This window comes from Electrona antarctica (genome assembly GCF_951216825.1).
Source record: "Electrona antarctica genome assembly, chromosome: 6".
Lineage (NCBI taxonomy): Eukaryota > Metazoa > Chordata > Actinopteri > Myctophiformes > Myctophidae > Electrona > Electrona antarctica.
Genome location: NC_136811.1, coordinates 23320235 through 23341414, shown reverse-complemented (window position 1 = coordinate 23341414; position 21180 = coordinate 23320235). Strand labels below are relative to the sequence as shown.

The following is a 21180-nucleotide window of genomic DNA, read 5'->3' as shown; positions in this document are numbered from 1 at the left end:
GGCCTACAATGAAAGAGCTTTTGCAGGAAAAGAGGAACTCTCTGGTGGTTAAGGTAGCCATATAATCACAAGCAACGCAAAAATACTGGTTTCAGGTTCAGGAGGCGTCTTTAGTATCCATCCTCTGTACTGTGGTGCCAAGAGATCTGGGTCAAATAAGCATCATTGTCTTTCAAAGGCTTTAGGGTCTCTCTGCTGTGTTCCGTATCTAGAGCAGGAACAGGCTGGGCCGTGCTAAGTGCCCCTAAAGTGTTGGAGGTATTGGTGTCACTTCTGTTGGCGATCACTACTGAGATAGGAATACACAACACATAGTACCACACACACACACACACACACACACACACACACACACACACACACACACACACACACACACACACACACACACACACACACACACACACACACACACACTCAGTACAGTACAGTACATACGTTACGTACGTACATACACCCAGTCTGTCAGTTAGTTTATGTTTGGGATTGTTTATTTTTATTTCTTAATAGGTTTACAGAATATGTAACTGTTAATGATGTGTCATGCTGTTCTTTTGGAGTCCCTGCATCATCAACATAGTTCATGCTGTTATTAATAAGAGAGAGTGAGGCAGGGAGATAGACATGGGGAAAACAAGAGAGAGAAAATGAGTGAGTAAGTGAGTGATAGAGAGAGCAAAAGAGTCCCCCACGTGATGCGGTTATTTTCTCTATGGATTCAGCCCTAGAGAAGTCCTTACAAAGATGTGTCAGTTTTCAGTTTTCACTTACAAAGTTACAATTGGAAACATGCCAAAAATTAAAAAAAATGTGCAAAAAACAAAACAAAAAAAGGTTTGGATTCTCTATACTTCAGATGGTCATTTCATTGAAGGTTTAACAGTGGATAATCTTGAGCTTTGGCTCACATAGGGTTCAACTTTTTCTCTCAACGTATAGCTACTGTATATCTGTCTATTTCACTGGTTTGACATATCTGAAATCATATGTATCAAAGATGAAAATGTATCCAGATAGAAGGCACATTTGAAATTATGTATTTTGTCACATTAATTCCAGTTTTGACCAAGAAAGTGGCAGAGTTTTGTCAGAGATGTTTGCCAATGTTTACCTGTGTTTCTGTGTGCTGTCTGCCTTTGTCAATAACATCTGGTGAAAAATCTTGTGTGTGAAGTGTGAACAAAGTAGAACTGTATGAGTGTGCAGAGAGGTTTTATGAATTAAAAAATGACTCAGAACGACAGTAGTCTGCAATTTAGACTGTTTTTCAGACACAATGCAGATGTCTACTTCAATACTGCTTACATTTAAAGGACTTAATCTATGTCCTGAATGGCTCTTGTTTGTAAATTGAACAGGGGGACATTTGGATTTAACAAATAGGTGACATAATATATCTTAAAAAAGAGCTGGTCAATTTCTATGGTGATTTTTTTTTAAACGTTATATCACTATAAACTTTGCACCGCCTGCAGTGTACATAGTATGAAACAGTGTTCTGCTCTTTGTCAACAAAACAGCTTTATATTGTTAATTCACTAAAACTATTCAATGTTTTTTTATGTAAATATATACAGTTTCATCTAAGTAAAACATGTTGTCTGTATTTGTTTTCTTTTATATATTTGTGTTGTACATAATGAGTTGTGATGTTTGTATCTTTGGGAGCATTCCCAATTTATTGTGCTTTGATATTTGTTTCCAAATCAGTTTCTTTTTTTATCATAACTTTTAACGCTCTTTAAACTGAATTAAAATCAATGCCTGTATAAATATCTGCTTTTTATTTTATTGTTAAAATGGTCACAGTCTACGGTTTACAGAAATGTAACAAGAACATGGTTCTGTATGCACTATAAATCAGATGAGATTATGATGTGTCATTTGAATGAATAAATCTCTTTGAAGGTCTCACCATTAAGTATTCAATGAACAGCAAGGATGTGGGCATGTGGTGTATGTTGTACCACTTCAGTGATAAAGGATGTGGGCATGTGGTGTATGTTGTACCACTTCAGTGATAAAGGATGTGGGCATGTGGTGTATGTTGTACCACTTCAGTGATAAAGGAGGTGGGCATGTGGTGTATGTTGTACCACTTCAGTGATAAAGGATGTGGGCATGTGGTGCATGTTGTACCACTTCAGTGATAAAGAATGTGGGCATGTGGTGTATGTTGTAGCACTTCAGTGATAAAGGATGTGGGCATGTGGTGTATGTTGTACCACTTCAGTGATAAAGGATGTGGGCATGTGGTGTATGTTGTACCACTTCAGTGATAAAGGATGTGGGCATGTGGTGTATGTTGTACCACTTCAGTGATAAAGGATGTGGGCATGTGGTGTATGTTGTACCACTTCAGTGATAAAGGATGTGGGCATGTGGTGTATGTTGTACCACTTCAGTGATAAAGGATGTGGGCATGTGGTGTATGTTGTACCACTTCAGTGATAAAGGATGTGGGCATGTGGTGTATGTTGTACCACTTCAGTGATGGCAAGTGGCAACTGTGATGCTATTCTCTGAAGAAACACTAGAGTGAGCTACTGTCACATCGAGTATTCAGACTGCTGGTCTACTCTACTAATGAAGGTCTTCCCCAGATCCTTACCCTAAACTTAACCATAGTAGACAAACCCATGCCTAAACTTGACCACAACAATAACAGTACCTAGCCTTAATGCATGCATGCCCAACTTAGAGTTAGACAGTACACACCCTATGGACATTGGACAACCTTGCATGCTAATTGCCAGACAAAGTGCGCTTTTGATCTAATTGAAGTCTCAGTTTGGGGAGATCCTCTGCTCAGAATTCCCCCGGGCCAATGGAGATATTAGACGTCTGAATTCCCCCGGGCCAATGGAGATATTAGACGTCTGAGATACAGGCAGGGCTAGTCTGCTATACATATGGAGATATTAGACGTCTGAGATACAGGCAGGGCTAGTCTGCTATACATATGCAGCATCATATACTGTATATGCAGCCTTTTCCCTATTTGGCATCTAGGCTATTTGGAGCAATTCAAATCTGTTGTGATATTTTGCTCCAAGCTCCAACTAATCAATCAATTTGAATCTTTTGTTGAATCAGTCTATTTTAACCATAATGTTCATAAATATTTGGTAATGTTGTCGCTTGTCGGCAAATATAGAATTAATGCCATTGCTGTTTGTATTTTATTTACCTAAAAGTAAGTAACTAATGTATCAAAGGACATTTTCTTTCAACCTATTTCTAAATGCAATAGATTAATACTTAATCCTCCCCTCCTCCTATGCCACCGCCTGACACATTTAGACAAAGGTTTCCATGGTAACTGTACACAGCTGCTGTCTTCCCATTGACAAATGGGGAGGTTTTATTCTGCCCTACACCCACCTCTAACCCCTCCTTTTCCATGGATCAGCTGATTCACAGGCTGTAGCCGTACAAATATCTGAATTGAATGTGGTCAGTGTCCCACATATTGGCTCAACCTCAATAATCCAACTATACTCAAGAAATAGGAAAAGGTAGCTGGTTTTATCACAGAGACTTAGACTTACGTTGGACGTGAAAAAGAAAACAAAGAGAATGGAAAAACAAAATTGGAGATAGCAGATACCTAAGCAGTAGATTTGCTTAGGGTAATGTCTAGTTTAAACTCAATGTTGTCTTACACTGTTATCAGCTCCATGTAATTTAGTCCAATAGAAATCATGCTTCTCATTCCTATTCTGAGATTCCTGGGTAAAAACAAAATTAAATTTGATAAGTCTTTATAAATTCTTTGTAAATTGCAAGCATGATGCCTTGACATGATGTCATTGTGATGACTTGATGGGAAGGTGTTTGATAGATAGACAGACAGACAGACAGACAGACAGACAGACAGACAGACAGACAGACAGACAGACAGAGATAGATAGATAGATAGATAGATAGATAGATAGATAGATAGATAGATAGATAGATAGATAGATAGATAGATAGATAGATAGGTACTAGGTAGGTGGATGGATGGATGGATGGATGGATGGATGGATTGATGGATGGATGGATGGATGGATTGATGGATGGATGGATGGATGGATGGATGGATGGATGGATGGATGGATGGATGGATGGATGGATTGATGGATGGATGGATGGATGGATGGATGGATGGATGGATGAGGGGTGGCCTTGCATGTCTGCTTGTATAGGGATTTTATTTTTAGCAGTGAGCTCATCAGGGCCTCCATCTCCTCAGTCTCTCTTGTCTTCTCTCTTGCTGACTGGAGCTTCACAGCAGTCCAGCAGCTACTGTTTAGTGGTTACAAAGCCTGCTGTGTTCTATTTTCTATTACTGCTTGGCTTGATTCTGTTACCTGCCAAATAAAGCTAAATAAATTCATTTAGAGTCAATGTGTGAAGTTATAATTCTTGGGAGTGATTTTAGACCATAGGCTCTGCTGGAAACCCCATATAGAATATGTGAGGAACAAGAGCATCTCGGTCATAAATAAGGCAAAACATCTACTCAACCCCAGCTCATTGCACACACTGTACTGCACAATGATCCTACCCTACCTGAACTACTGCTCTGAGGTATGGGGAAACGCCTACCAATCCTACCCTACCTGAACTACTGCTCTGAGGTATGGGGAAACGCCTACCGATCTACCATAAATCCACTGATTATACTTCAAAAGAGAGCACTAAGAGTAATAAACAACGTAGGATACCGGGACCACACACACCCACTGTTTTTACAATCACACCTTCTGAAGCTCACAGATATGGTCAATGTTAAAATTCTATGTACAAAGCAAGATATAACCAATTACCGGTAAATGTACAAGACAAATTCCTGGATAAGGAAGGGGGATACAATCTTAGAGGACCACTGAACTTCAAACGTGGAAAGTGCATGACCCTAAACATCTGTCATCCTTGGAGAAATTGGACGTCAACTCCTGTGCAGAGCCAGCAGACTGCCCCCACAACATCTTGTCTGGTAATTAAATAGTGATTACAAAGCAGAACAGTCTCATCCCTGACTGGACCCAGATGATCTCATGTAGCCTACCAACTGTAGCATTTATGACTGAGGCACAGGGAAGAGTTAAGACTAGAGACTAAAAACTATTGCTATACTAAATCCTTAACAAAAGCTACAGTATACTCAACGCCACAAATTTGGAACATGAAACATGGAAGTGAAATCCTGTGTAGCTTTGAGTCTCTCCTCTTCCACAAACTTTTAGGTTTTAGGTTTCACATTATAGGGATGGTGATTTAAGAAGCGGCAATAACTAAAAGTTCAAAATGACAGGCGAGTTGAGTAATCAATCAGAACTTTCAGCTGAGGTGAAATATAGTTTTGTCCTTTGGCGATTTTACTCGCTGAAAAGAGCCAATCTACAAGCTCACACTGCTTTGTAGGCCTATACCTACAACGTAGTGTGAGCTTATAGAGCTGATATTGTATGCTATTCTCAGCTTGCGATACGACACCATCGTACAATGGAGCACAAATTTGGCATTATACTCCAAACCAAACTGCTGATCTTCGACAATATGTTTCTTCCAAATTGTGATCTTGACAGTGCTGATTACAAATGGAATTTCTGATTCAACAGTGATAATACGAAACTGTTTCCCCAACGAAGATATTTCCTTACAGGGGTTTTGCAACAAGTATCATAGCTTTAAGTGAGAGAGAGAGAGAGAGAGAGAGAGAGAGAGAGAGAGAGAGAGAGAGAGAGAGAGAGAGAGAGAGACATGTGCTATTACGAAAGAGGCCCACAACTGGATGAAATGACAAGTTTAATTTCTTTCTAAACTAACGCCACAAAACTGACCCTTTTATAGGACAGGTCAAATAATCTCAATTGGTTTCATCTCTGAGATATAGTTTACTTGAGATGCATTCTCATACAAACGACATGTACGTTTTTCAGTGTAGGCTAAACCTTTTTCTGTCTAGGTTTCTCTCAATTTGCTAAAATGTGAAATGTGTAAAAAGGGAGACATCGAAGAGGATGGATGGATGGGGAAGGATCAACATATGGAATGACGGCTCCGCTCTTGAGGTTCTGAGTCTCTGACGGCGGCGCCTCTGGCATTCCCTGGCCAGACGACGGCGCCGCTCGTCGGCAGTCTCCTCCGTGATAATGTGGAGGTCGTACTGCTGGGGCAGATCGGCGTGTGGACTCATCCGCCTGGGTGACGTCAGACTGCTGGCCGAGTGTGGTCGCTTTGGCATGGGATGAACTTTGAGCAATAAATCACAATGACCTGGGCACCATATATGGGGCTGATGTCACGTGATGTCACGATGACCTATAGGCACCTGGGGGCTTGCCTGGGGTGACCGCAGGGGGCTGATGTCACGTGATGTCACGATTGCCTGGGGTGAGTGACAGGGATTTGAGTTAGGTGACGTGACAGAGTGACGGGGATTGTGGGTTAGGTGTCAACAGTGCAAGGTTTCATAGTTAACTGCGACCTGTCGCAATGTTGAGTGAGTATGGGTTCATGCTCTGCATAGCTGTAAATGGTAATGTGCCTTTCTGACCCATACACAATACTTATGAGGGAACTGGCCTATATGCAGTATAGGTATTCCATATGAGCTTGACTGGATTGTGAATTAAAAGGTTAATAATTTAAAGGTTTACAGCAATGTGCGTGTTTGTGTGCAAACTGTGCATGCAACTGCATCCACAATATAACAATATATATAAAGAGGAAAAAGAGGAAACGTGACTATTCTGAGAAAGTGAGAGACTTTACTTACTCTTTCTGCATGTATAGCCCGAGAAGACCTGTGTCGCTTGTCAAAAAGAACAGGCCCCCCAAAGTTTTGGCCACAGACCCCCATCTGAGAATATTTTCATACAAGATTTTTGTTGTTATTTGTATTCCAAATTGATTACTTTTTTCCTAGATATTTTTGTTTATATATAAAAGATAGCTGATCCACAAGATTGTGAGCGTGTTATTTTCAAGCGGTTACACATATATTTTGATGCTATATTAACACATTTTATTGAGGACCCCCGGGGACCCCCTCAAGGACCCCTGAGTGTCCCCGGACTCCACTTTGAGAACCACTCGTGGCCGCTTGCCGAAAATAGCCACGTAGATAAGCTAGTTTATGGCATGCAACACCGGCGTACAACGAAGTATAAATCAGACTAGGCTACAGTCTTTTGCACGCGTCCTCCGTCCCTCCCGCGATGACGTAATGGCATGAATATTGAAGCAGGATGGTTGGTGGTCGGGATGCGCTCAGAGCAGCATCAGCATCCTTCTGCTTCCCTTCATCATCTCTGCCCTCTGGATCCGACAGTACAGCTTCACAAAGGTAAAATGTTTTATTCATCACAATATCAATGTTTTTGTTTGTTAAACCGTGCTTTTTAACCACATGGCCCTCTTTGGCGAATCTGACAATTGAGGCTACTCTTGATAAAGGACAAATGCTTGATAAGTGGTCCATCCACCATTCAGCTATAGTTGATCACATTGTTGGGCCTGTATAGACCATACTGTTGCTGCTCTTTATTGGGCTGTTAACAGAAACACTCAGAAACAAATCAACCTCTATTGAGCTTTTTCTGTCAGGCTAAATTAAATGTTAATAATTTAATCGACATTTATGGCTATAATAGGTTATATGGAAACAGTTTTGTTTAAACAAAACAGAGAAAGAAAAAGACTATAGGCCTATAAGTTTCATATTACCTTCTAGCCTGAAGAATATAGCCTATCTTCGATTCAGTTGCTTTTTTACTCCTGTTTCACACACATTGAAACAAATCTCATCCTATACATGTCGGATGAGGAAAAGGGTCTGAAAGGATTTTCCCAAATCTAGTTCACTTTTTTCTGGACCCTGGTTAGTCGAGACAAATCAGATAATATTAGTTCGGTTTGGTCACTCACAATACTGTAGGCTCGTTTACAATTGAACCATGCTGTCGATTGGATCAGATTTACAGTCAATGACACTGCCCTTTCTTTGCGTTCTCGCCAGCTGTGCCCTTCAACAGCGCACAACATGCAAATGAGATAATTATCTCAGCTCCTGCTGATGCGATACTTCACGTCAAACATAGATAGAGAGCTAATAATGGCACACATAATTACGACGTGCAAAATGGTCACGTATGCTGTCCACAGTCACATGCAGACAACACGAGTAAAATCCTTTATCCGAATGATTCGTGCGCCTGTTGGTGTAAACCAATTAAGTTTAGTCAAATTTTGTTTAGGCTACTGTCATTTGCTTGGTTTGGTTTGTATCAAAACAACATACTTCTTTCAACCATATATATTTATTTCAGCTGTACAGGATACAGGTTAGGGAATGGATGTGGTGGAAGAGATGAGCCATCGTCTATGACACCATGATGAACCCATCCGCTAGCGGCGCTGCCGACGCGTCGCGACAGCCAGACAATAGTAGCCGAAAGCAGCAACAACGGGCTTCGTCACCGGCCGGCAGCAAAGACGGCGGATCTAAAGCTCCACAAAAGAGCAGCGGGCCGTCAAAGCCCAGCTCATCAAAACAAGGAGCAGCAGGAGGAAGAAGCAGCCGAGGTCATTCTCCCGTATCCACCGCTACGGGAAGAGAGAGGCAGGCTGGGGCTGGGAAAGGCGCGGCTGCTGTCCAGCAGAGTGGTGCTGAAAGCCCGACGCTGATCAGGGCGGCGGCGGCGGCGGCGGCGGCGGCGGCGGCGGCGGCAGCAGCCACTCATCCGTCTGAGGACGTCTCATCATCGGCGTCCTCGAGGGGGGATCGCGTCGTCTCCGACCAGCCTTGCTCCTCCAAATCCCCCAAACTGAAGAGCAAACACCCGAGAGGAGCTGCTGAGGCTGCCACGGGAACAGCAAGCAACAAGAAAAGCTCCAAAAGCACCGTGGGCTGCGGCCCTGGGTTTTGGAAGGAAGGATGCTTGCAGTCTGAACTGATCCAATTTCACCTGAACAAGAGCTTGGGAAAGAAAGGGAGCAAAATGCAGACAAAATCTGTGTCCCCACCTGCGTCCGAGCCGGAGCTTTCTCCCGAGCCTGTGGTCCCCGAGCCGGCAGCTCCCGTGCCGCCAGTCAATCAGGAGGAGATTGAGAAATTAGAAGATGAAAACGAGGACCTAAAGGTATAACATAAACATGAATGGTTTCTCTGAACCTTCTGCGTGCCATGGTAGCACCTGTGGCTGCAGATTAGCATGATGCTGCTGTTTTACAGATGCCTATAGGCCGAATAGTATAAAGCATTTAGTCTAAATGAATATATGTATGTTATTATTTATTGTGTCTAACCAATTTGCCAAAATGTCACGTATTCTGCTGTCGCCTGCGTTACAATAATTCATATTCTGGGCGAATTTAGACCATTTATTTATGATCCAATCGGCTTTAGACTGAAATCGAAGAGATGCGAGCTGAGATGGATGAGATGAGGGACACGTTTTACGAGGAGGATGCGTGCCAGCTTCAGGATATGCGTCGCGAGTTGGAGAGAGCCAACAAGAACTGTCGGATCCTGCAGTACAGACTGAGGAAGGCCGAGAGGAAGAGACTCCGCTTTGCAGAGACTGGAGAGTTTGACGGAGAGTTGGTCAGGAGCCTGGAACAAGACCTGAAGGTGCGTTCAAAAATAGTACAGTAACTATAGAAAAAGTGCCCTTCTGGGCACAGGTCTCCACCAGGAGGATAGGAGTGTGAGTGTGATGTTTGGCAATGTTTAGGAGCAATATAAACGTGTGTGTGTGTGTGTGTGTGTGTGTGTGTGTGTGTGTGTGTGTGTGTGTGTGTGTGTGTGTCACGGCTTGGCCTGTTGTAGCGCCACCATGAGGCTGATTTGAAAACTCAGCCTAGTGGGAATATGCATGCACAGTTTCACCGCAATCGGACGCTGCGTTGAGTCGTTGTGGCGATTTGTACAAAACGGGTACAAAGCGGGCTACTCCTGAAAAGTTTAGAAGCCAATCGTAGGCAATGAAGGTGGATTATGAGAAATCAAACAAACCCGTCTTGATCACATGACTATGGAGAGCATGTGTACCGATTTCAAACATCTGAAGGAGTAATATTAGAAAAAAATACATATGTATACATATGTCGGCCTCCTGGTGGCACTATAAAGAGCAGATGTGAAAAATTCCAGGCAAAGGTTTTTCAATTTACAATTTACAATTTAGGCATTTAGCAGACGCTCTTAATCCAGAGCGATTTACATTAGGCAAGAACAAAAGTATGGGAATACATCACATATATAAAATGCATTTATCAAGAAACATGCGTAAGCTAAGAACGTAACTAGAACATATCTATATAATGACACTATACATATTAACTATACATATACTATGCTATACATATGTACTATGATGTGCTATGACTACATACAATGCAATTATTGTGCTGTCTACATGACATGCTATAAGTCTGTTTCAAATGCTATCTAAGTCTAAAAAGTGCTATCTAAGGGGGTAGGATAAGTGCTATGGGCCATGATGGAGTCTGAAAAGGTGGGTCTTCAGACTACGGCGGAAGATTGGGAGTGATGCTGCAGTTCTGATTGCAACGGGGAGTGCATTCCACAGTTTTGGGGCCAGAAGGGAGAAGAGTTTGGGACGTGTGGAGCGTTGTCCCGGCGTTTTTAGTGAGGGTACTTCCAGCTTTCCTGCGTTGGCTGATCTGAGTGCGCGGGAGGGTTTGTAGGGTTCAATCATGCTTGCAAGATATGGGGGAGCCATACCTTTGGTTGCTTTGAATGCCAGCATCAGAGTTTTGTATTCTGTGCGGGCCGTTCTGGAAATTTTGGGGCAGAGGTTCATCGTTGGCATCCAGGGAGTGTGTGTGTAAAATTTGGCATTGACCGGGTTAACGGTGCCGGAGATTAGCTGTTCACAGACGGACGGACGGACGGACGGACACACGGACGGACGGACGGACACACGGACGGACGGACGGACGGACACACGGACGGACGGACGGACGGACGGACGGACGGACGGAGTGCAAAACATACTCTCTCCCCATGCCTTCGGCCTGGTGGAGACAATAATAATAATAACTAGAAAAAGTGCCCTTCTGGGCACAGGTCTCCACCAGGAGGATAGGAGTGTGGGTGATGTTTGGCAAAATGTTTAGGAGTAATATAATCATGTTTTGTGTGTGTGTGTGTGTGTGTGTGTGTGTGTGTGTGTGTGTGTGTGTGTGTGTGTGTGTGTGTGTGTGTGTGTGTGTGTGTGTGTGTGTGTGTGAGACACGGCTTGGCCTGTTGTAGCGCCACCATGAGGCTGATTTAAAAACTGTCAAGTGGCATTTCTTCCTCAGCCTAGTGGGAATATGCATGCAGTTTCACCGCAATCGGACGCTGCGTTGAGTAGTTGTGGCGATTTGTACAAAACGGGCACAAAGCGGGCTACTCCTGAAAAGTTTAGAAGCCAATCGTAGGCAATGAAGGTGGATTATGAGAAATCAAACAAACCCGTCTTGATCACATGACTATGGAGAGCATGTGTACCGATTTGCGTGAAATTTGGATAACATCTGAAGGAGTAATATTAGAAAATGTGTTTTACATATGTCGGCCTCCTGGTGGCGCTATAAAGAGCAGATGTGAAAAAATCTAGGCAAAGGTTTTTCCTTGGCCTCTAGGGAGTTGGCATACAAAGTTATCCGTGCAGGTGGAGGTAAAAACACTTTTCGGCCAGTTATAGCGCCACCATGAGGCTGAGTTGAAAATGTTCACGTGGCATTTCTTCCTCGGCCTAGTGGGAATGTGCGTGCGCAATGTCACGGAAATCAGACGATGTGTTCATGATTTGCAGCATTTTGTTTGAAACTGAGCACTCCTGCGAACTTTGGAAGCCAATCTTAGCCAATCAGGATGGAGTCTGAGAAATCTGAAAGACACGTTTCGTTGAATGGCTCTAGAGAGACTGTGTACCAATTTGCGTGATGTTTGGACAAAATCTGTAGGTGTACTGTCCAAAAACTTGTTTTGCACAAAGCGGCCTCCTGGTGGCGCTATAACAGGCCGTTCTGGAAATTTTGGGGCAGAGGTTCATTGTTGGCATCCAGGGAGTGTGTGTGCAAAATTTGGCATCGACCAGGTTAACGGTGCCGGAGATTAGCTGTTCACAGACGGACGGACACACGGACGGACGGACACACGGACGGACGGACACACGGACACACGGACGGACGGACGGAGTGCAAAACATATAGCCTGGTTAATAAACCAGACCGAATCAGCCGTTGGCAAAGAAAAGTTGCCTACCAGCGGATTTCGGTCTGGCGAGGCTCAGTAGCACGCCTCTTTCCTACAATCGAGAACAGGTCGGACCAATCGGGACACGGTATGCAATATGGGCGGGCTTTGGTACAGTGACGTTCAATGCTTGAGACTTTTGACTGACAGTAGCTCTGACCAATTGCGTCAAAGAGAAAATGTTTGAACCCGCCCCCCGGGAAATGAAATCCAAGTGGAGCCAGCCCAGACTGATATACCGCGACAGTGTTGTGTGATATTAGTCTGGCTTATTAGCCAGGCTACAAAACATACTCTCTCCCCATGCCTTCGGCCTGGTGGAGACAATAATAATAATAATAATATAATTCCCTCTTCTATTCTATTCTATTCTATATTCTATTCTATTCCTGTCTTAGCCTGTACACATTGAATGTTGCTGTGTCCACTGAGATGTGATTAAAGGACCACTTCACCACTTTTCAACTTATCTTCATATAATTGGTCCTCACTAATGTTCATGATAAAACCACAATTTCTTTCTACTCGGTCTGTGTCTCATAGGAAGGCAGTTCAGAAACCCGTCCACCAGTGACATCATCGTTAGGCAGATTCTTTTTTAAAGAATATTTAGATTTGTATTATCGTGAGAACGATGGCTTCCATCAGCCTATCGCATTGCAACTTTTCAGGAATAGAAAGGCTGCAGTTTCTATTGGCTTGGATTCCCCATCGATGATGTCACTGGTGGATGGGTTTCTGAACTGCCCACACAGCCCTCCTATTAGAGACAGACTGAGTAGAAAAAATTGTGCCATTTTATCATGAACATTAGTGAGGACCAATTATATGAAGGTAGGTTGAAAAGTGGTGAAGTGGTCTGTTCAATCTCTGGACTTAGACAATACCACCATCCATTCATATTATAGTTTACTTTTTATGTAACTTTTATTTGTTCTATTCTTTATTTCAACTTTTTCTAGCCTATGAATACAAATGATGTCTTCTTGTAAAGCCCTTGCCTTAGTGTATGTGCTGTGTAAATAAGCCTTCCTCATCCCTGTGCCAGTCTTTCTCAAAGGGGGCCCCAGGGACCCTCAGGGTTCAAAGTGGTTCCAAGTAGACCCTTACAGGTCTGTAACTCTGAGAGTGCATTGGTTCCATTTGTGCACTCTCATAGCTATGAAATTTAAAAAAGTTTAAGAACCAGTCTGCACTGCCCTAGAACTCTTAGAGTTATGGGGGTCCTTGAATTTTAGATAGCATGTCTATTCAATTTTTTTTGAACATTTTTGAAAAATCTTGAAAGTGTTGAAGTCTTGAAAAAGTTTGACATTTTTAATTGCTGATTTAGAAGGCAGTTGTAGAATGAGCCTCAGGTCTTAAGTATTACTAGATTTACAGACGACAGCATAATGTGATCCGTCTCTGTCCTGCTCCCTGTGCCAGGTGGCGAAGGACGTGTCAGTGCGTCTGCATCATGAGCTGGAGAGCGTGGAGGAGAAGAGGACGAAGACAGAGGAGGAGAACGAGAGGCTGAGGCAGCGGTTGATAGAGGTGGAGGTTACCAAGCAGGCACTGCACAACGAGCTGGAGAAAGCTAAAGAGGTGAAGCAGAGTGTGTGTGTGTGTGTGTGTGTGTGTGTGTGCGTGCGTGCGTGCGTGCGTGCGTGCGTGCGTGCGTGCGTGCGTGACAAAACCTGTCTCATCATTTTGTTTGTGTTTTTTTCTTAAAAAAAATATATATCAACTTCCTTTTGATTTTATGCACAGAAACCATATTGGAAAGAAATTGGGCCTCTTCCTTACCTCCTCACCCATTCTGGTCAAACAGAGTCAGGGTGCTGATTGATTGATTGATTGATTGATTGATTGATTGATTGAATACTTTATTGATAGTCTGCAGAAAAAAGCACAGGAAAGTACTAAGAGGATTTATAACCCAAGAAAGCACTATGGCTAGTTTCCATTGGGGTCCTTTAATATCTGCTGATATCGCTTGTTGGCTCACTGGAAACACTCTATACAGTATACACCACCCTATATGGTTCCTTGAGGGGGTTGCAAATGGCCCCTGTGTGTAACTCTGAGTGTAAAAATGGAACTGGATTTGGATCCATTTGTAGGCCTACACCCAGACTTATATGGGGGTCCTTAAAATGACAAAGGTTTGAGAACCACTATATTCACTAAATGGAACAGAGCCTTCATTAGTATCATTGGTAACACGTCCTGAGGAAGTAAGGAAGATGCCCAATTTATTTCCAATATGGCTGGTTGTTGTATAGTTAAACTTTAGAGCCTATTAGGAAGAAGATACAGACCGGGTCTGTGGATCCTGTGTGTGGATCCTGTGTGTGTGTGTGTGTGTGTGTGTGTGTGTGTGTGTGTGTGTGTGTGTGTGTGTGTGTGTGTGTGTGTGTGTGTGTGTGTGTGTGTGTGTGTGTGTGTGTGTGTGTGTGTGTGTGTGTGTGTGTGTGTGTGTGTGTGTGTGTGTGTGTGTGTGTGTGTGTGTGTGTGTGTGTGTGTGTATGCAGGACACGTATTCGATTCCAGGCCTGACCAGCAATGTGTTGAATATGACCAGTCCATTTCACGGAAATGTGAAATTCAATTGTCAATGGCAGTTATACAGTTCCCTGTTTTTCCAATGACCAATTAGTGAACCCATGGTTCAAAATTAGTCAGTGGTCAATGGTACTGCACTTAAAAAAAAAGACTGTCAAAAAGGAATGTTTTATTTGAAAAGCCTGATTTATATTTCATTGCACACCGGTGTTGCACACCGAAAACAACAGCTCTAAAAGCTCACATTGTGTCACACCATGTCGTATTGTGAGCTTGTAGATCTTCTATACTCTGTGCGCCAACACCACAAAGTCAAACACATTAGTAATCCAGCCACCACTATATCTCACTACAAAAAACCCTGACGGTGGCTTTAAAGCATCCTGTTCTTTCCATTACCGATTCCTCTGTGTCACATAAAGCTGGATGATATCACTAGAACCATACTTCCCGTAGACCATAGTAGGCTTATGATGTAACCACTGTTTCTCTGTAGCTGTCACTGAAGAGAAGAGGGGGCAAGGATGTTCATAAAGCAGAGAGGAGGGCTCCACAGACTCCTACAGAGGTAAGTCAACAATTAGATACACAGAAACCATGAAAATCTAATTGTCAATAATAGTATCGAAAGGAAAGTAAAGGGCACAACAAATCACTTCTTTAAAGGAGGAAAATGAGGACCTCAAATGCCAGTTGGCCTTCATCAAGGAAGAGGCCATCTTGATGAGGAAGAAGATGGCCAAAATTGACAAGGAGAAAGACCGCTTGGAGCAGGAACTGCAGAAGTACCGCTCCTTCTATGGAGACGTGGACAGCCCGTTGCCCAAGGGAGAAGCCGGCGGACCCCCCACCACCCGCGAGTCTGAGCTGAAACTCCGCCTACGTCTGGTGGAGGAGGAGGCTAACATCCTGGGGAGGAAGATAGTGGAGCTGGAGGTGGAGAACAGGGGACTTAAGGCTGAGCTGGACGATATGAGGGAAGATAGGTAGGTACCATGGAAGTGGTTCATTTGGGTGTTCTCCTTAACCACTTTAAACCCGGGTCTTTATTTTGGGCATGCCATAATCTTACCAAAGAAATAGAAGTCACAAAGCCTGTAGATCGGCTGTCAAGCTTACAGGGGCACACCCATGGCTGTGGGGCAGTGTGGGCAGTGCCACACCTTCATTTAACACCTCATTATAATTGTATTAACTGCAGCTGTGTTGCTTACCCTGCCTTGTTTGTACCCTTCTAGAGTCTTAAAGGGGTATAGGAGAATAAACTACAACATTTGCCCAGGGTTTCATCGCTTACACACCGGCATTCCAAAGCCTGCTATTCCGACGCACTGCCATTCCGACACGCTCAATACTAACCCTGTCCCTAACGCTAAGCCTAACTGCACGCAGAAGCCACATAGTCGGAGTGGTGGTGCGTCGGAATGCCAGTCTGTTCCCTTTCCATCATACCCCTTTAAGTGGTTAATGAAAACTGGGTGGTGGTTATTGTGTACTGTTGCAAGAGGCCATTTATATTTCTTCTGGTAAGAATGGGTTGTACTGTACTCTGTTCTTCTGCTGTCCACAACAATATGGATATAGAGAAAATGTGGACACGTTCTTTTCTGATGATTTTACTGTGTAGGTGTTTTGTGACCGTTGTATTTGTAATCTCTTGAGCATATTCCAAACAATTTTAAAAAGTTAGCACATATCAAATTTCCAAGTCAAGGAGGACAAATTACTCACATTTCACATGTCCTGCAAGCATTCGGAAATTTGAGATGTGCTACCTTTTTTTTCATTTTTCACTTTTTTGGAATGTGCTCACCGGATTTGGGGTTTAGCACTCCACTGAGAATCCAACTGCTGAAGTAATAGACATACAGTAGAAAGTTTGGCAGAACCGTTTCATACAACTAGTAGATTCTGACAAGTCCCCGAAAAGATGTGTGGATGTGATTGGCCAGTACAATCACATTAAAGAAATCACACCTTTGTGAAGTGAGGTGCGCTCTTATCATCATACATCCTCATACCGTGCTCAACCAATCAAATCATCACAAATGTAATTTCACTTTTGCCGTCTTCACTTTTCTGCCCTCACTTTTATCTTCACTATGTACTTTGGAAGTGTGTGTGTGGGGGGGGGGGGGGGGGGGGGGGTGCAAGAATAAGACACATAAAAAGTCAATGGACTTGGCTGCCACATGACATCATGTCTGAAAGCCAGATACTAGCTAGAGACCCTCAAAAGTCACTAGTAATTTGGGATCAATATAAGTAGAAAAATGAGCCTATATGTTGTTTAGTCTTGAGTGGTGAGTCCATTAACTCTCGTGTGGATTGGGGACCCTGAGATAAAAAAATATATATATCAAATGGGGTTCTGTGGCCTAAAGTATATCAAACTGGGGTTCCTTATACAGTAACTTGAGAATCACTGACAACAAAATGTTCTTGCAATTCCTCTTTGTTGTGCTGTCCTAGTCTGGCAGCAGCAGGAGGTTCAGGTGGAGGGTTCCAGTCCAGGGAGCAGGGTGAGGCACTGTCAGATCTGAGACAGCAGCTTCAGCTGGTTGAGGACGAGGCAGAGCTTCTCCGGAGAAATTTGGCAGATGTGGAAGAGGATAATAAAAAGGTACTGTCTAATGAACATATTTCTGAGTTGCCACTGCTGTTGTACCCTACTGGTTCATCTGCCAGTGAGGATCCCCCACCAGAAGGATGTGGCACCTCCATCGGTATGACTCCCATTCAACATTCCCTACAATTTACAATTTACAATTTAGGCATTTAGCAGACGCTCTTAATCCAGAGCGATTTACATTAGGCAAGAACAAAAGTATGGGAATACATCACATATATAAAAAGCATTTATCAAGAAACATGCGTAAGCTAAGAACGTAATTAGAACATATCTATATAATGACACTATACATATTAACTATACATATATACTATACTATGCTATACATATGTACTATGATGTGCTATGACTACATACAATGCAATTATTGTGCTGTCTACATGACATGCTCTTTCAAATGCTATCTAAGTCTAAAAAGTGCTATCTAAGGGGGTAGGATAAGTGCTATGGGCCATGATGGAGTCTGAAAAGGTGGGTCTTCAGACTACGGTGGAAGATTGGGAGTGATGCTGCAGTTCTGATTGCAACGGGGAGTGCATTCCACAGTTTTGGGGCCAGAAGGGAGAAGAGTTTGGGACGTGTGGAGCGTTGTCCCGGTGTTTTTAGTGAGGGTACTTCCAGCTTTCCTGCTACTGATGGTAGTAGTACAGTATGTGTAGCCAGTGGAAAATGGCTTTATTCCACTACAAGAACTATGTGAACTGTGCCCTGGAACATATTTCACTAGTTCTGGATTACAAGTTGTGCCGAACACTCACCCTAAAACATGATTTACGAGACTGTGGTGGCTCGTGGGGGACAACCAAGCACGGATGTGGTTAGGCTACAACTTTTCAGACAAGGTTCACACAACTGCTAGTTTAAAATTCTGTTTTTAGGTATTGTTTTCAGTAGTCCTTTCTGTCCATATAAGTGTCTGTGACACAATTGTAAATTGTACAGCCACAAGCAGTAAGCATTGAATGGAGCAGGTGTGTTTCTCAGTGCATGTCTAAACACACCATCATTGTTATGATGCAGACAGTGATGCTATGTATATTCAAGCTATAGCCTCGTATGTATATAATCTTTTAATAGTATGGACTCTTTTACAACTGGTTATGAACTTCTCATTTGGATATTTAGGTGACCGGTGAGCTTAATAAGCTGAAATACAAGGCTGGGTCCCATGAAGCTGGTTCGAGGCATGGAGGAGGTTTGTTTATTTCATGAATTTTTATTTAAGATTAATTTTCAGTTATGTTTTTACTAAAGGCCATACAACAAGCACAGTGTAAAGGGGTGTCCACACCAAGAATGATATCTATGAATATAAGGCTACATATCGTATAACGAATTAACAATAATGATGTGAGCATCCATACTGAACGAAAACGTTCCGTAAACATGTTGAACCAACATGATTGATGTGTTTAATGCAGCCCAGAAAAAGATGTTGGCTGTCAGTAGCCTACACATGTTTCTCTTGTTCTATCAGTCTGAAAATTAGGTCAATGATATTGTTCATCGCTATTATTGTTGTGGTGTAGACTCCAGCATCCACTTCACTTTTTGTTAAAATGATAGTTACCGTTCTAGGTACAGTCTCTTCAATCTCTGGGTTATACATATTATTAATGCTGTAATAAATAATTAAGAAAAGGCTGCCTTAAATCTTTAATTATTTAAGATGAATATGTTATGTTGCAACACAGACTATTAGCAGTGTTCTCCATTCTTAATTGAAACCCAGGCGGGGCAGATTCTGCCAAGGTGGATGGCCTCCAGGAAGAGCTGAAGGCAGCACGTCTGCAGATCAACGAGCTGAGTGGCAAAGTCATGCAGCTTCAGTATGAGAACCGAGTCCTGCTGTCCAACATGCAGCGCTACGACCTGGCCTCACACCTGGGCATCCGCAGCAGCCCGCGGGACAGCGATGCCGAAAGTGACGGAGGACGAGATGACGACACACCCTCTGCCTCCGCCTCCTCCCCTCGGCTCCTCCCTCCCCACCGCAAACGCGAGGGGCCTGTCGGAGGAGAGAGTGACCCTGATGAGGTGAGGAACATCCGCTGCCTCACCCCGACACGATCCCTGTATTCTCCCATGGACAGCCGTTTTTTATCCCGAAGCCTGAAGGACCGGCAGCAGATGATTGACATCCGTATCGAGGCAGAGAGGCTGGCCCGGACCATCGATAGGCTCATCGCTGACACAAGCACCATCATTGCAGAGGCCCGTGTCTATGTGACAAATGGAGAGCTGTTTGCTAGGCTGGATGATGACGAGGAAGGGGGCAGGTATGAAGAAGTGGGACAGTTTCATGTTATAATATCCAAACCAAGCTGGTTGACCTTCTTGGATGTTTAGCGATGCTGAACCCTAGCGTACTTTGGGGCAAACATTCAGCAAAAATATCAGATCTACAAGCTTACAATTCTGTGATTTTCTGTAAAGATATTTAGTTTATTGCGGAATGCGAATACAGGAGGAGACCTAATATAGAGCCTTGGTTTTGTTTGCTTTTCACGTTGATGTTTTACTTGATTCATTGTTGTCTTGTATTATTATTAGGCCGATGCCCGTTGGGAACGAGGTCTGTTGAGAATGCCTCATGGTTATGCAAACCCATTGTGCCTGTGGTCATTTACCCACTGTACCTGTCTGTCTGTGTCTTTTTTATGCCCATGGAGATCTATGCCCATATATGAGATCTCTGTATCTGTCTGTTTATAATATATGGAGTTCCCAACGGCTGATCTGACCATTGGGGATGGGGTCTCTTGTATTTATCGATATCTGACACAATCACATACATGCGATAACAGTGTAAGCCCATATATAGGTTTATATATGGAGATCCGGTTGTCCAGAACCACCGATCTGCCAAATAATATGTCCATATATTGGCATATACTGATGACAGTATAGGGATCTCCGTAGGCTTATACACAAAAACAGTAATTGAAATTAGAACGTATTTGATCAATGTTTTGCAGAATCAGGGAGCATGAGATTCTCTACCGCATCAATGCCCAAATGAAGGCCTTCAGGAAGGAGCTTCAGGGCTTTATTGATCGACTTGACGTTCCCAAGCAGGAGGATAATAATGCGGAAGAACCATTGTCTGTAAGTTGGTGGTGGAAGTGGATGGATAAATAAATAAATGGAATGGATATACATATAAGGTACAATTTATGTACTGATTAACAGTCTGTTTTTTCTCTCCCACTGTGTTTCAAATCAATCTCGGTGTTTCATTTTTCATTTGCTTTTTTCATTGCTTCATGAAGTTGTTTCAGCCTATTATTTTATTGATTCTTATTCTAGTTCTATTTTCGTCACTCTCTTATGCTACCATTTTTAAGTTGGTTTTTCTTTTCACCCTATTCTTTGTCCTGTAAAGTACATATGCAATATAACATACACTTTTGTTTATTTAATTTGGCATTCATTTCATTTGTCATCATGTTGCACATCACAAAAGGTCACTCAAGGTACAGGATGCCTTCTTATTTTCAATCTATGGCCCAAGCTACTCATTTACCCAGATGTTTCGAAAACGTATTGGATACCACACAACTTGGAGGAACACTGGTTTTGGTGAGTAGATATGTTTTGGTTGGACAGTGTTTACACTACTATGCTATAGCCTACCTTGCTGGTATGGGTAACAGGCTATGCTCTGTACCCCTTTTCCATTTGCATTGATATAGGAACAACATATAGGCCTGCCTAGGCAAAGAAACGCAAGCATACC

At 43.0% G+C, this 21180-nt stretch overlaps 1 protein-coding gene across 1 annotated transcript; it reads left to right on the top strand.

Annotated features, from left to right (window-relative positions):
• Positions 1-8384: 8384 nt before the first annotated feature.
• Positions 8385-20824, top strand: mtcl3 (MTCL family member 3; the record flags this gene model as incomplete). Its single annotated transcript, XM_079503153.1, has 10 exons — positions 8385-9134; positions 9401-9625; positions 13691-13849; positions 15306-15377; positions 15476-15795; positions 17282-17432; positions 18567-18636; positions 19174-19720; positions 20420-20549; positions 20714-20824. 10 exons carry the CDS (start codon positions 8385-8387, stop codon positions 20822-20824), a joined length of 2535 nt encoding a protein of 844 aa, XP_079359279.1.
• Between the last annotated feature and the right edge of the window lie 356 nt (positions 20825-21180).